General features: G+C 46.5%; 1 protein-coding gene across 1 annotated transcript in view; it reads right to left on the bottom strand.

Moving 5' to 3' along the window:
* Window positions 1–11927, bottom strand: part of gpr137ba (G protein-coupled receptor 137Ba) — a 35452-nt gene extending 23525 nt beyond the window's left edge. Inside the window, exons 1-2 of the mRNA XM_064924535.1 lie at window positions 10660–11927; window positions 927–976 (exon numbers count right to left, since the gene is read on the bottom strand). Of these exons, the coding sequence (XP_064780607.1) occupies window positions 927–976; window positions 10660–11049 (440 nt within the window). The 5' untranslated portion in view covers window positions 11050–11927. The remainder of the gene's footprint in view (window positions 1–926; window positions 977–10659) is intronic.
* Between the last annotated feature and the right edge of the window lie 828 nt (window positions 11928–12755).

Here is a 12755-nt window from a genome sequence, read left to right as displayed (position 1 = left end):
TTCTACACTGATCTCAACTAACCATTTCTGTATAGACCTCGCTTTATGCTCGGGGGGCATTGTCATGCTGAAACAGGAAATGGCCTTCCCCAAACTGTTGCAACAGAATCATCTAGAATGTTATTGAATGCTGTAGCGTTAAGATTTCCCTTCACTGGAACCAAGGGGCCTGAACCATGAAAAACAGCCCCAGACCATTACTCCTCCTCCACCAAACTTTACAGTGGGTACTATGCATTGGGGCAGGTAGCGTTCTCCTGGCATCTGCTAAACCCAGATTTGTCTGTCTGACTGCCAGAGGGTGAAGCGTGATTCATCACTCCAGAGAATGTGTTTCCACTGCTCCAGAGTCCAATGACGGTGAGCTTTACACCACTCCAGCTAATGCTTGGTATTGCACACGGTGATCTTAGGCTTGTGTGCGGCTGCTCGGCTATGGAAAACCATTTCATGAAGCTTCCAGAGGCAGTTTGGAACTCAGTAGTGAGTGTTCCAACCGAGGACAGACGATTTTTACGGGCTACGTACTTCAGCACTCGGTGGCCCCGTTCTGGGAGCTTGTGTGGCCTACCACTTCACGGCTGAGCTGTTGTTGCTCCAAGATGTTTCCACTTCACAATAACAACACTTACAGTTGACCGGGGGGCAGCTCCAGCAGGGTAGAAATTTGACGAACTGACTTGTCCTATGATGGTGCGATGTTGAAAGTCACTAAGCTCTTCAGTAAGGCCATTATACTGCCAACGTTTGTCTATGGAGATTGCATGGCCGGGCGCTCGATATTATACACCTGTGAGCAACTGGTGTGGCTGAAATAGCCGAACCCAGTAATTTAGAAGGGTGTCCACATACTTTAGTATATATAGTGTCGGTAGGATGGAACATTATTGTATGTTGAATGGTGCGTTGTGTTTATTAAATCGTACCTGTATTTCAGAAGCTCTGGTGCATGTTTCGATTTTGCCTTGAACACAACCTGTAGAAAGACAAATGTCCTTTAAACCTCATATATATTCTACTGTATCGCATGTTCTGTGTTTCTCTGTTGAAAGGGACGGAAAGAACAAGGCTTTCTCACTTCTGCTTTCTCTCTGTCCTAAAGACACCAAACATCCCTTTGAAACCTCTGGGTTCAGAATAGCTGAGTTCAAAGAAGTAGAAAGGCCTTAAGCTACAGTTGCTCAGTTACAGTTGCTAGGCATCACAGCAATACCAGTTGGAGTGTCTCTTGACCCTGCTAGAGCCACTAACATCTGCTAGAGCCACTAACATCTGCTAGAGCCACTAACATCTGCTAGAGCCACTGACATCTGCTAGAGCCACTGACATCTGCTAGAGCCACTAACATCTGCTAGAGCCACTAACATCTGCTAGAGTCACTAACATCTGCTAGAGCCACTAACATATGCTAGAGCCACTAACATCTGCTAGAGCCACTGACATCTGCTAGAGCCACTAACATCTGCTAGAGCCACTGACATCTACTAGAGCCACTAACATCTGCTAGAGCCACTGACATCTGCTAGAGCCACTAACATCTGCTAGAACCACTGACATCTGCTAGAGCCACTAACATCTGCTAGAGCCACTGACATCTGCTAGAGCCACTGACATCTGCAAGAGCCACTGACATCTGCTAGAGCAACTAACATCTGCTAGAGCCACTAACATCTGCTAGAGCCACTAACATCTGCTAGAGCCACTAACATCTGCTAGAACCACTAACATCTGCTAGAGCCACTAACATCTGCTAGAGCCACTAACATCTGCTAGAGCCACTGACATCTGCTAGAGCCACTAACATCTGCTAGAGCCACTAACATCTGCTAGAGCCACTAACATCTGCTAGAGCCACTAACATCTGCTAGAGCCACTGACATCTGCTAGAGCCACTAACATCTGCTAGAGCCACTAACATCTGCTAGAGCCACTGACATCTGCTAGAGCCACTAACATCTGCTAGAGCCACTGACATCTGCTAGAGCCACTAACATCTGCTAGAGCCACTAACATCTGCTAGAGCCACTGACATCTGCTAGAGCCACTGACATCTGCTAGAGCCACTGACATCTGCTAGAGCCACTGACATCTGCTAGAGCCACTGACATCTGCTAGAACCACTGACATCTGCTAGAGCCACTAACATCTGCTAGAGCCACTAACATCTGCTAGAGCCACTGACATCTGCTAGAGCCACTAACATCTGTAAGGGAATTCACCCCCGTAGTGGACAAAAATGAATGGCAAATTATTGGCATAGGACAAACCATGTACACATTGGCCAATACCACCCAAAGCGGCGTTGATTCATGCAAAGTTTACTTCAAATGCCATATGGCTATTGCCAGTTGTAACACTTCAAAAATCCAACAGGTGGCGTTTGCGCTCCACCATGGTTTTTCATATTGATATTGGACTCCAAGTCAACATCCAAAAGCCAAATTTTGAAAAAAATGGATTTTTTGAAAAAAACTTATAACCCCTTAAAAAAGTGCTTTCTGGACCGTTTTTCGAAATTCTTTCGCTTTTTTTGTCAATTACACATGTATAAGAACTGTATGAAAATACTTTTGTCCAATTTTATTATCATCATTTTTTTAATTTTTTTACTTGCGCATTATTGCATATGTTTTGTCCATCTGCAATATGATTTCATAGGAAGTCAGAAGTCAAAAGTAAAAAATTATTAAATTTCCTAAAAAACTTCACACACCCCTAAAAAAGTGCTTTCTGGACCGTTTTTCGAAAAATGTTCGAATTTTGTGTCAGTTACACAAGTATAAGAACTGTATCAACATACTTTAGTCATATTTTATTATCATAATGTTTTTGTTTTTTTTTGCTTGTGCATAAGGCATATGTTTTGTGGGGGCCAAATGTCATAAGAAATTTGACATGCTCAAAAATCCTTCAGAAATGCAAAATTGACTGGCCTGATGAACTCGGGATGGCCGGGCAGTGATTGTTGTTCCTTTCAATCACTCGTGGTGTTGATTTCATCATGTCCATTTGTTTATGTTTTCTCACTTTTGCAAAGTCACTGTGCATTTGCCATATGGTTAACTGGGCATTCACCATCACCAATTTGTCATGCCATAAAAATCATGCAGGAATGCCAAATTGACTGGCCCGATGAACTCGGGATGGCTGGGCAGTGATTCTGGAACCTCTCCATCGCTCGTTTGGCTTGATTTCAGAATGTCGCTTTTGGTGATGGTACCTCACTGTTAAAACATATTGCAAATGTTTTCTCACTTTTGCAAAGTCACTGAAAATTTGTGCAGGAATGCCAAATTGACTGGCCCGATGAACTCGGGATGGCTTGGCAGTGATTCTGGTACCTCTCCATCGCTCATTAGGGTTGATTTCAGAATGTCCATTTGGTAATGTTTTCTCACTCTTTCAAAGTCACTGTGCATTTGCCATATGGTTAACTGGGCATTCACCATCACCAATTTGTCATGCCATAAAAATCATGCAGGAATGCCAAATTGACTGGCCCGATGACATAGGGATGGCTGGGCAGTGATTCTGGTACCTCTCCATTGCTCGTTTGGGTTGATTTCAGAATGTCGCTTTTGGTGATGGTACCTCACCGCTTAAACATATTGCTAATGGACAAGAGTCACCTGCAAGTCACCGTCCATCAGTCAATTTGATATCATTTTGACACCAAACTGATACAAACTGACACCAAACCCACTCTTCCCAACTCATTTAGGAGCCAAGTATAACATACTTCAGAGCTGGCCCAAAATTCACAAGGCCTTCGGTACAAAACATTAAAAAACCATAAAACACATAGTTACTTTCTAGCTGCGGGGCCAGTTCGGACATTATGTGTAGTCCTATGTGAGGCGACCCCGAATCCCGAGTTTCGGCTCGATAGGTCATTTGGTGTCCGAGTAAAAGCCTAATTGGTGCTGAAAATCCACTTTTTTCCATGCCTTGCTACGGGGTCCTTGAATGAGCTATCGGACCGAGATGTTGGGTTCTGTCTCTATGGGCCGAGACGGTCACAATGCACCTAGCCTTGTGTCTCTGGGACATTTCTAAATGTCGCCATTTTCGTAATGGTCAAAATGAATTGAAGTCATTGCAAATGTTCGACGCTGTTTCTCGGTCCGAGAACCTCCTAGAGCGCCGTAACTCACCACGCACTATCTACCTGAGGTCTAGAACAGGATTCTAAAGTTTCGGAACTCTAGGTCTGACGGTTCTTTTTAGCTCGAACAAAGCTAACTATTGGAGGCACTGTCAGTCTCTACACACCCCAATACGTCCCTCCATCCAAGTTGTGTATCTGTGTGATTTATTTTTCCTTTGAATTTTTATGGGAAAAATGACTGATTTACAGTTCATGGGGGTTGTCTAATCACACATATGAAGTTTTGGACAGATCTGATTTTTTTAACCCTTCCAAACAGCCCCTGAGACACCAATTATGGCACTTCCGGTTGGCACAGGAAGCTATAAATAAACTCATATCCTCATTGGGGTATGCCTTTACAGAATCCTGAGTTTTAAGTCTTTACGTTAACAACTGAGTTATTTACGGAGGGTTTAGTGAGTGTGTGTTATTTCAGAAAATCATAGAAAATCACAGAAATGTCGCAGAGCTCCGCAGCACATTTTAAAAATATTCGTATGAACACCCTGCAACTGGATCTGTAACCGTTGAAAAAAAAACACCTATATCTGAACATCACGATCTGGTCATCGTACGATTTCTCTTAAATGACGATAGATAAATGGCCGATTTTTTTTTATTGACACCGGAGGCTCCTTGACTTTGACGTGAAGTGAAAAAATCTTTTCTCTATTTTCATTTTGGACCTTTAATCCCAGAAATATGGCCATAACTCAAAAACCGTTGAGGCCTAGACGCCATCTTGTTCGGGGCCATCTTCCCATTATGCCAAACCTACGCTCACCAAGTTTCGGCTTCGAAATATTTTCAGTTTTCGAGATATGGCACGTCGTGATTCGGGATGTTTTGTCCAATAGCAATATGATTGCTTATGCCCTCTTGTGGGATCTTCCGGCATAGCGCAAAAATGGGCCAAAATTTGTTTATTTTATTAAACGAAAACCGAATGTCCGACAAAGTTCATTTGATGACTTCCCGGTAGGTCTGGCCCTGCCGCTCGGCCCGACGCCGTCCCCGAATTTTACAAATGTTTTCGGACGTCTAGTAAGGGACCGTACAGTTCCAATAGGGACTTTCTCACTAACCATACGGTGATTGTCAAAATGTTCCCTTAAGGTATGCTAGAGCCACTGACATCTGCTAGAGCCACTGACATCTGCTAGAGCCACTGACATCTGCTAGAGCCACTGACATCTGCTAGAGCCACTGACATCTGCAAGAGCCACTGACATCTGCTAGAGCCACTGACATCTGCTAGAGCCACTAACATCTGCTAGAACCACTGACATCTGCTAGAGCCACTAACATCTGCTAGAGCCACTAACATCTGCTAGAGCCACTGACATCTGCTAGAGCCACTGAATGATACAAGTAATGCTTCTGTTGTAGTAGTGAGATATGTTCCTAGTCTTCAAATTAACTCCCTTTCTCTCCTACCAAGCATCTCATCCCAACCTCTTTCTCTCCCACCAAGCATCTCATCCCAGCTCTCTTTCTCTCCTACCAAACATCTCATCCCAACTCTTTCTCTCCCACCAAACATCTCACCCCAACTCTCTTTCTCTCCCACCAAACATCTCACCCCAACTCTCTTTCTCTCCCACCAAACATCTCATCCCAGCTCTCTTTCTCTCCTACCAAGCATCTCATCCCAACTCTTTCTCTCCCACCAAACATCTCACCCCAACTCTCTTTCTCTCCCACCAAACATCTCATCCCAACTCTCTTTCTCTCCCACCAAACATCTCACCCCAACTCTCTTTCTCTCCCACCAAACATCTCATCCCAGCTCTCTTTCTCTCCCACCAAACATCTCATCCCAACTCTTTCTCTCCCACCAAACGTCTCCAGTCTGAGCAGCACAATGATGAATCGTAATGTCCTCTGTAGTCTAATTCAGTTTATGGAGCGTTTCACAAGCCAAGCTTTGAACAAATCCTAAACGAGGCAAAACTATGTTGCAGCTCTTTGCTCCGGCGTCTGTGTCTGACCGCTGTGCCAAATGGTGGCCTTCACCCCCTGACCTCTGACCCCTTACCTCTCAGAGAGACATGAGCTGTGTTCAAATACGCATAGTAACGCACTAACCATACTATCTGTGATGTAAAATGAGTATGTACCATGTCGTATGCTTATTAGTCATCGTATGGATATAATTAGTGTGCTGAAGGTTCCCGGATGTTGTACTATACGAAGTACACAAGCATTGGACACATTTCCCTGCTTTTATGGCCCATAATGCAATTCTTCAGAAAATGGGTGTGGCTTCACAACATTTTCAGATTTGAAGAAAATGGTGGAAAATATGCAACGAGAGCTAATTATTACAAATGTTAACAACATGTTGAGTAATGTAATACTGTAATGACTTTTCAAATAAGTAACACATTATTTTGTTGGCTGACAGTTTGTTAGCTACGCTGTCCTTATGAACCGCAAATCATATCATTACAGCAGTAATGGTCAGTAAAGGTCTGCAAAAAATATTAATTAAATTCTTGCCAGCATTACAGTTACAGTCACCAACGCTCTGGATAACATGAAAACAGCCTAACCAGCTCTGTTAGGGCGAGTAAAATGGTCAGAGTGAAGTGTTCTCTCATTTGTGTCTGGAAATAGTTAGCCGGTTAGCCAGTTAGCTTGGGTGCTTGACTGCCATTGTGAGGTCAGAATGCTCAGATCAACCCTACTCCTTGGCCAGAGCGTCCAGTGTGCGTTCTGAACGCTCTGAATTTACCTAAGAGCAATCTGACAATGCTTTGAATTTACAAACGCCCAGAGCGCATTCTGGCAATCCAGAGTGAATTTACGAACATACCAAAGTCGTAAAATGTCTAGCTAGTAATTTGTTATGCTAACAAGCTAGCAAGAGGTTGCATAGCAACAACATCAACTTCAGGTAGGCAGGTGAAGCTAGTACGCTCAGCTGAAAGAATACCGTTCATTTACAGTATACTAAAATGAACTAATAGTCAGGGGACGATTTTAGCATGTAGATCTTGGTGAGGCAAACACTTTCTTTTTATTTTCATGCCAGCATAGCCACTACACAACACAACACTAAATAAAACATTCATTGCACTATAACGGTGACAAACGGTGCCCACAAACATAAAGCTGTCCCAACAGCAGTCTGAACACCTTACCACTGCTACACCTGGCTATCAGCGGAGCCTCGTCTGGCAGCGAAACAGTTCATTCAGCCTCATTTACTGCCTTCAAAAAAACATAGTTGATATGGCTGACTTGCTCAAACAAATGTGGTTTCTAATGACAACTGAGATGTACAAACTATGGCATAAATGGACAACGAGCAGATAAGAGGCAATCCGTAATATCGATTAAGACATTAATGAGCGAGCTAGGACGTGTATATATATAGTCAATATAACTATTTGTTCGGCACTTTTGAAATATACAGCGAACAGAATTCAGAACCTGGGCCGTTCTTACAGTATTCTTCCTGTACACCAAGTCAGAACCATAGGATAAATAAAGGGGGCATATAAACAGACAATGAAAGCTCTTACAATATTCAATGATTACATTTCTCTAAAACAGGCTATAGGCTAAGTGTGCACCACCAAGTCAGAACAGTAGGCAAATTTATGGGGGGAAAAGTGACCAAATTATGAGGGTGAGGCACATGGGCTTACTACACAACATACACTTAGTATTTCTTTCTTAGCTACAGACAGTATACATATATCCCTGGCATATTACATAATTTATGCAGCAGCTTACAATACATTTTTGGACTCACTTTGTACAGGAAGGTGGCGCGACGGTCCTTTGTGGGCAAATTTTGTAATCAAACTTTGTTGTCAAAGTCTGTCATTCTCTGGATTTATGGTGCTTTTAAGACAACTGGGAAACAAGAAACAAGGTCGAATTATGACGTCAGTGATCTTAAGGTCAGCACTCTAGAAAGAGGCTTGAGTCCCCTACTTGCAATTCCGAGTTGGATGACTGTTCAAAATGAATTTTCCCAGTCGGAGCTGTGGTTTTTTTCAAAGTTCCCAGTTGTCTTGAACTCACTGAAGTCTTATTTTCCAGTTCTGAGTTTCCAGTTGTTTTGGACACGGCAGACGTCATGCTGGATTGAATGTTTATCTTCTTTAACCTTGGAAAAGAGACCCTTAAACCCAGACTTGGGACCACACACCTACTCCACTGAATAGCAGGCTAGTGATTGCTTTGCAATGCTTGCAGTAAGCCATTGATTCCTTCCAAACCACTCATTGTTGCGATTTCCAACTTGTTGTGTAATTTTTATGTCCAATAGATGATGAGCACCAATACATTTTATCTATAATTTCTCTTAATTATTTATCTTCATATGACAAGGATTTTCCAGCAGATTGTCGACTTGATTCATGATGATGACTGCAAGCTTGCTAGGGAAGAATTTGAAAGTATTGTGTTGACATGATCAGTCCAATCAAAGATGCTGTCGATATAACGTGATTTGATGTCATTTTATCTGTGGCCAATGACCTTGAGCCTACTTGGATGGGCACTTCTAATGTAAGTCTATGGCAGCACCCAAGGGGCTTGAATTTTCGAGCTCAACCCTCAGATTTTGCGGTGACATGGTGTCCCCATGAGTGACAGAATGCTGAGCCAATCACAGCGCAACTAGAGAACGTTACCTACCCTTAAGCTCAGTATTTTCCACTGGCTGTCCCACCACCACAGAAAGCAGATCTAAACACCTGCATGTCGGAGCTGCCTCAGTCAGGAAAGCACTGAGCTGGGCTGAAACACCTGCTGCCTCAGTCAGGAAAACACTGAGCTGGGCTGAAACACCTGCATGTTGGAGCTGCCTCAGTCAGGAAAGCACTGAGCCAGGCTGAAACACCTGCATGTTGGAGCTGCCTCAGTCAGGAAAGCACTGAGCTGGGCTGAAACACCTGCATGTTGGAGCTGCCTCAGTCAGGAAAGCACTGAGCCAGGATGAAACACCTGCATGTTGGAGCTGCCTCAGTCAGGAAAGCACTGAGCCAGGCTGAAACACCTGCATGTTGGAGCTGCCTCAGTCAGGAAAGCACTGAGCTGGGCTGAAACACCTGCATGTTGGAGCTGCCTCAGTCAGGAAAGCACTGAGCTGGGCTGAACACCTGCATGTTGGAGCTGCCTCAGTCAGGAAAGCACTGAGCTGGGCTGAACACCTGCATGTTGGAGCTGCCTCAGTCAGGAAAGCACTGAGCCAGGCTGAAACACCTGCATGTCGGAGCTGCCTCCGTCAGGAAAGCACTGAGCTGGGCTGAAACACCTGCATGTTGGAGCTGCCTCCGTCAGGAAAGCACTGAGCTGGGATGAAACACCTGCATGTTGGAGCTGCCTCAGTCAGGAAAGCACTGAGCTGGGCTGAAACACCTGCATGTTGGAGCTGCCTCAGTCAGGAAAGCACTGAGCTGGGCTGAAACACCTGCATGTTGGAGCTGCCTCCGTCAGGAAAGCACTGAGCTGGGATGAAACACCTGCATGTTGGAGCTGCCTCCGTCAGGAAAGCACTGAGCTGGGATGAAACACCTGCATGTTGGAGCTGCCTCCGTCAGGAAAGCACTGAGCTGGGATGAAACACCTGCTGCCTCAGTCAGGAAAGCACTGAGCTGGGATGAAACACCTGCATGTTGGAGCTGCCTCAGTCAGGAAAGCACTGAGCTGGGCTGAAACACCTGCATGTTGGAGCTGCCTCAGTCAGGAAAGCACTGAGCCAGGCTGAAACACCTGCATGTTGGAGCTGCCTCCGTCAGGAAAGCACTGAGCTGGGCTGAAACACCTGCATGTTGGAGCTGCCTCCGTCAGGAAAGCACTGAGCTGGGATGAAACACCTGCATGTTGGAGCTGCCTCAGTCAGGAAAGCACTGAGCTGGGCTGAAACACCTGCATGTTGGAGCTGCCTCAGTCAGGAAAGCACTGAGCTGGGATGAAACACCTGCATGTTGGAGCTGCCTCAGTCAGGAAAGCACTGAGCTGGGATGAAACACCTGCTGCCTCAGTCAGAAAAGCAAAGAAGAGACCAAGTCTGCAGGTTGCTTTATTGACTCAATTATGTTGATTATTTTTTTTAAATTGTTTGCAAACTGATATGTGACACGTATTAATGCCAAAATAACATGCAAAACTGTGGGTCACCACTGCTAATAGTATACAGTATGTCTTGCACAGTATGTTGGTATGGGTTTTGGAACACAGCTATGGTCTCATCTCTGGCCTCAACAACCTACAACTTGACTGGTCTCATACATGTGGGTCTGCTCCACTTGTAACAGTGTTGCTTCCTGTCTGCCCAGAGCCGAAAACAGAGACCATCGGCACACAACAACACTCACCACCCATTCTGGAGTCACAGTTGACGTCACTGCACGACATCGATAGATTTGCTACCAGTGCGCAATAGTTAACTAGCTAGCTATTTCACATGGACTACATTCACATGTGCTAAAACAGAGGCAGGATCCACACAGAGACAGGGTGTACTGACTCAACTGTGCTAAACTCACCTGTGCGAAATAGAGGTTCATGAGGCTGAGGGTGAAGAACTGCAGGCATACAGGGTAACAGTAGAGCAGCCAGAAGGGGAATGGTCCCAGTGTGTTGGCTGTCACAAAGTTTCTGAAGTAGAAGGAGAAGAGGACGGCCCTCAACGCAGCCCACAGCAGACACAGGAAGAGAAACACTGTCTGGTAGCTGAACCTCTTGTGTTTGTAGCGCAGCACCATCCACAGCTGTAGATAGATGAAGAGGAACAGCAGGGAGTAGAAGACGGTGTAGACCACAGTGAGACCTAGCTTCACGTAAGGGGGTACAGCCGGGGTCAAGGTGGGGGGAGGGAGGGACTCGTTGGTACCCAGGGGAGACAGGAGGGATAGATCCCTCACCTGGGCCTCCATGACCACCTGGTCTGGCTGGTTCTCACTTGGCTGCCCCTGGATCTCCAGGTACAGTGGGGGCCTCTTCTTCTCTCACTGGCTGGTTTTACCAGGGTTTTCCCTGGATCTCCAGGTACAGTGGGGGCCTCTTCTTCTCTCCCTGGCTGGTTTTACCAGGGTTTTCCCTGGATCTCCTAGGTACAGTGGGGGCCTCTTCTTCTCTCCCTGGCTGGTTTTACCAGGGTTTTCCCTGGATCTCCTAGGTACAGTGGGGGCCTCTTCTTCTCTCCCTGGCTGGTTTTACCAGGGTTTTCACTGGATCTCCTAGGTACAGTGGGGGCCTCTTCTTCCCTCCCTGGCTGGTTTTACCAGGGCTTTCCCTGGATCTCCTAGGTACAGTGGGGGCCTCTTCTTCTCTCCCTGGCTGGTTTTACCAGGGTTTTCCCTGGATCTCCTAGGTACAGTGGGGGCCTCTTCTTCCCTCCCTGGCTGGCTCTCACTTGGCTGCCCCTGGATCTCCTAGCCTCAGTGGGGGCCTCTCCTTTCCTCCTCTTCTTTCTTCCTTATCTTCCTCTCCTTCGGTGCACTGTAGTGACAGTTCCTCTTCTCACGAGCCGTCCTCTGTCTCTTTCTTTCAGCCTGGGCTACAGCACGACAACACAGACACAGCTCTCTCTCTTTCGCCTAACAGAGCAGGAGGCAGAGAGAGCGAATGCGCAGAGAGAAATGGTGTGAGTGAATGGGGGTGTCAGGCTCTAAGAGGAAAGAAAAGAATGGAGGGCGAATGGAGGAGAAGAGGAGAGGTGGAGGAGGGGGTATAAAGAATAACAAGCTAGACTTCCTGCAGCAGGGAGAAGAGAGCCGAGCCAGTGGCTGAACGCGGAGGCACATGATCTGTGTCGAGAATGAGGTGTTTGTAAGGCGACAGGCTGGAGGCTGGGTCTGTGGGCAGGAAGCTACAGTCACAGTACAGTAGGCTGTGCTGGACTTTGAGTTTAGAGAGAGAAGAGAAGTGGGGAGAGAGGAAGAGGGCAATCCATTCCCTGGTTCATTACACTATACGCTACGTAGTCAGCTGACGCAGGCTACTGTACCTTTAACCCTGGGACTGGAGCTTCCCACCACTGACTGACTGAACTCCCCTGGGACTGGAGCTTCCCACCACTGACTGACTGAACTCCCCTGGGACTGGAGCTTCCCACCACTGACTAACTGAACTTCTCTGGGACTGGAGCTTCCCACCACTGACTGACTGAACTCCTCTGGGACTGGAGCTTCCCACCACTGACTGACTGAACTCCCCTGGGACTGGAGCTTCCCACCACTGACTGACTGAACTCCCCTGGGACTGGAGCTTCCCACCACTGACTGACTGAACTCCTCTGGGACTGGAGCTTCCCACCACTGACTGACTGAACTCCTCTGGGACTGGAGCTTCCAACCACTGACTGAACTCCTGGGACTGGAGCTTCCCACCACTGACTGACTGAACTCCCCTGGGACTGTAGCTTCCCACCACTGACTGACTGAACTCCCCTGGGACTGGAGCTTCCCACCACTGACTGAACTCCTGGGACTGGAGCTTCCCACCACTGACTGACTGAACTCCCCTGGGACTGGAGCTTCCCACCACTGACTGACTGAACCCCTGGTACTGGAGCTTCCCACCACTAACTGACTGAACTCCTCTGGGACTGGAGCTTCCCACCACTGACTGACTGAACTCC

This window comes from Oncorhynchus masou, chromosome 18 (genome assembly GCF_036934945.1).
Source record: "Oncorhynchus masou masou isolate Uvic2021 chromosome 18, UVic_Omas_1.1, whole genome shotgun sequence".
Lineage (NCBI taxonomy): Eukaryota > Metazoa > Chordata > Actinopteri > Salmoniformes > Salmonidae > Oncorhynchus > Oncorhynchus masou.
The sequence above is the reverse complement of the archived record's forward strand: the minus strand, read 5'-3'. Positions and strand labels throughout refer to the sequence as shown.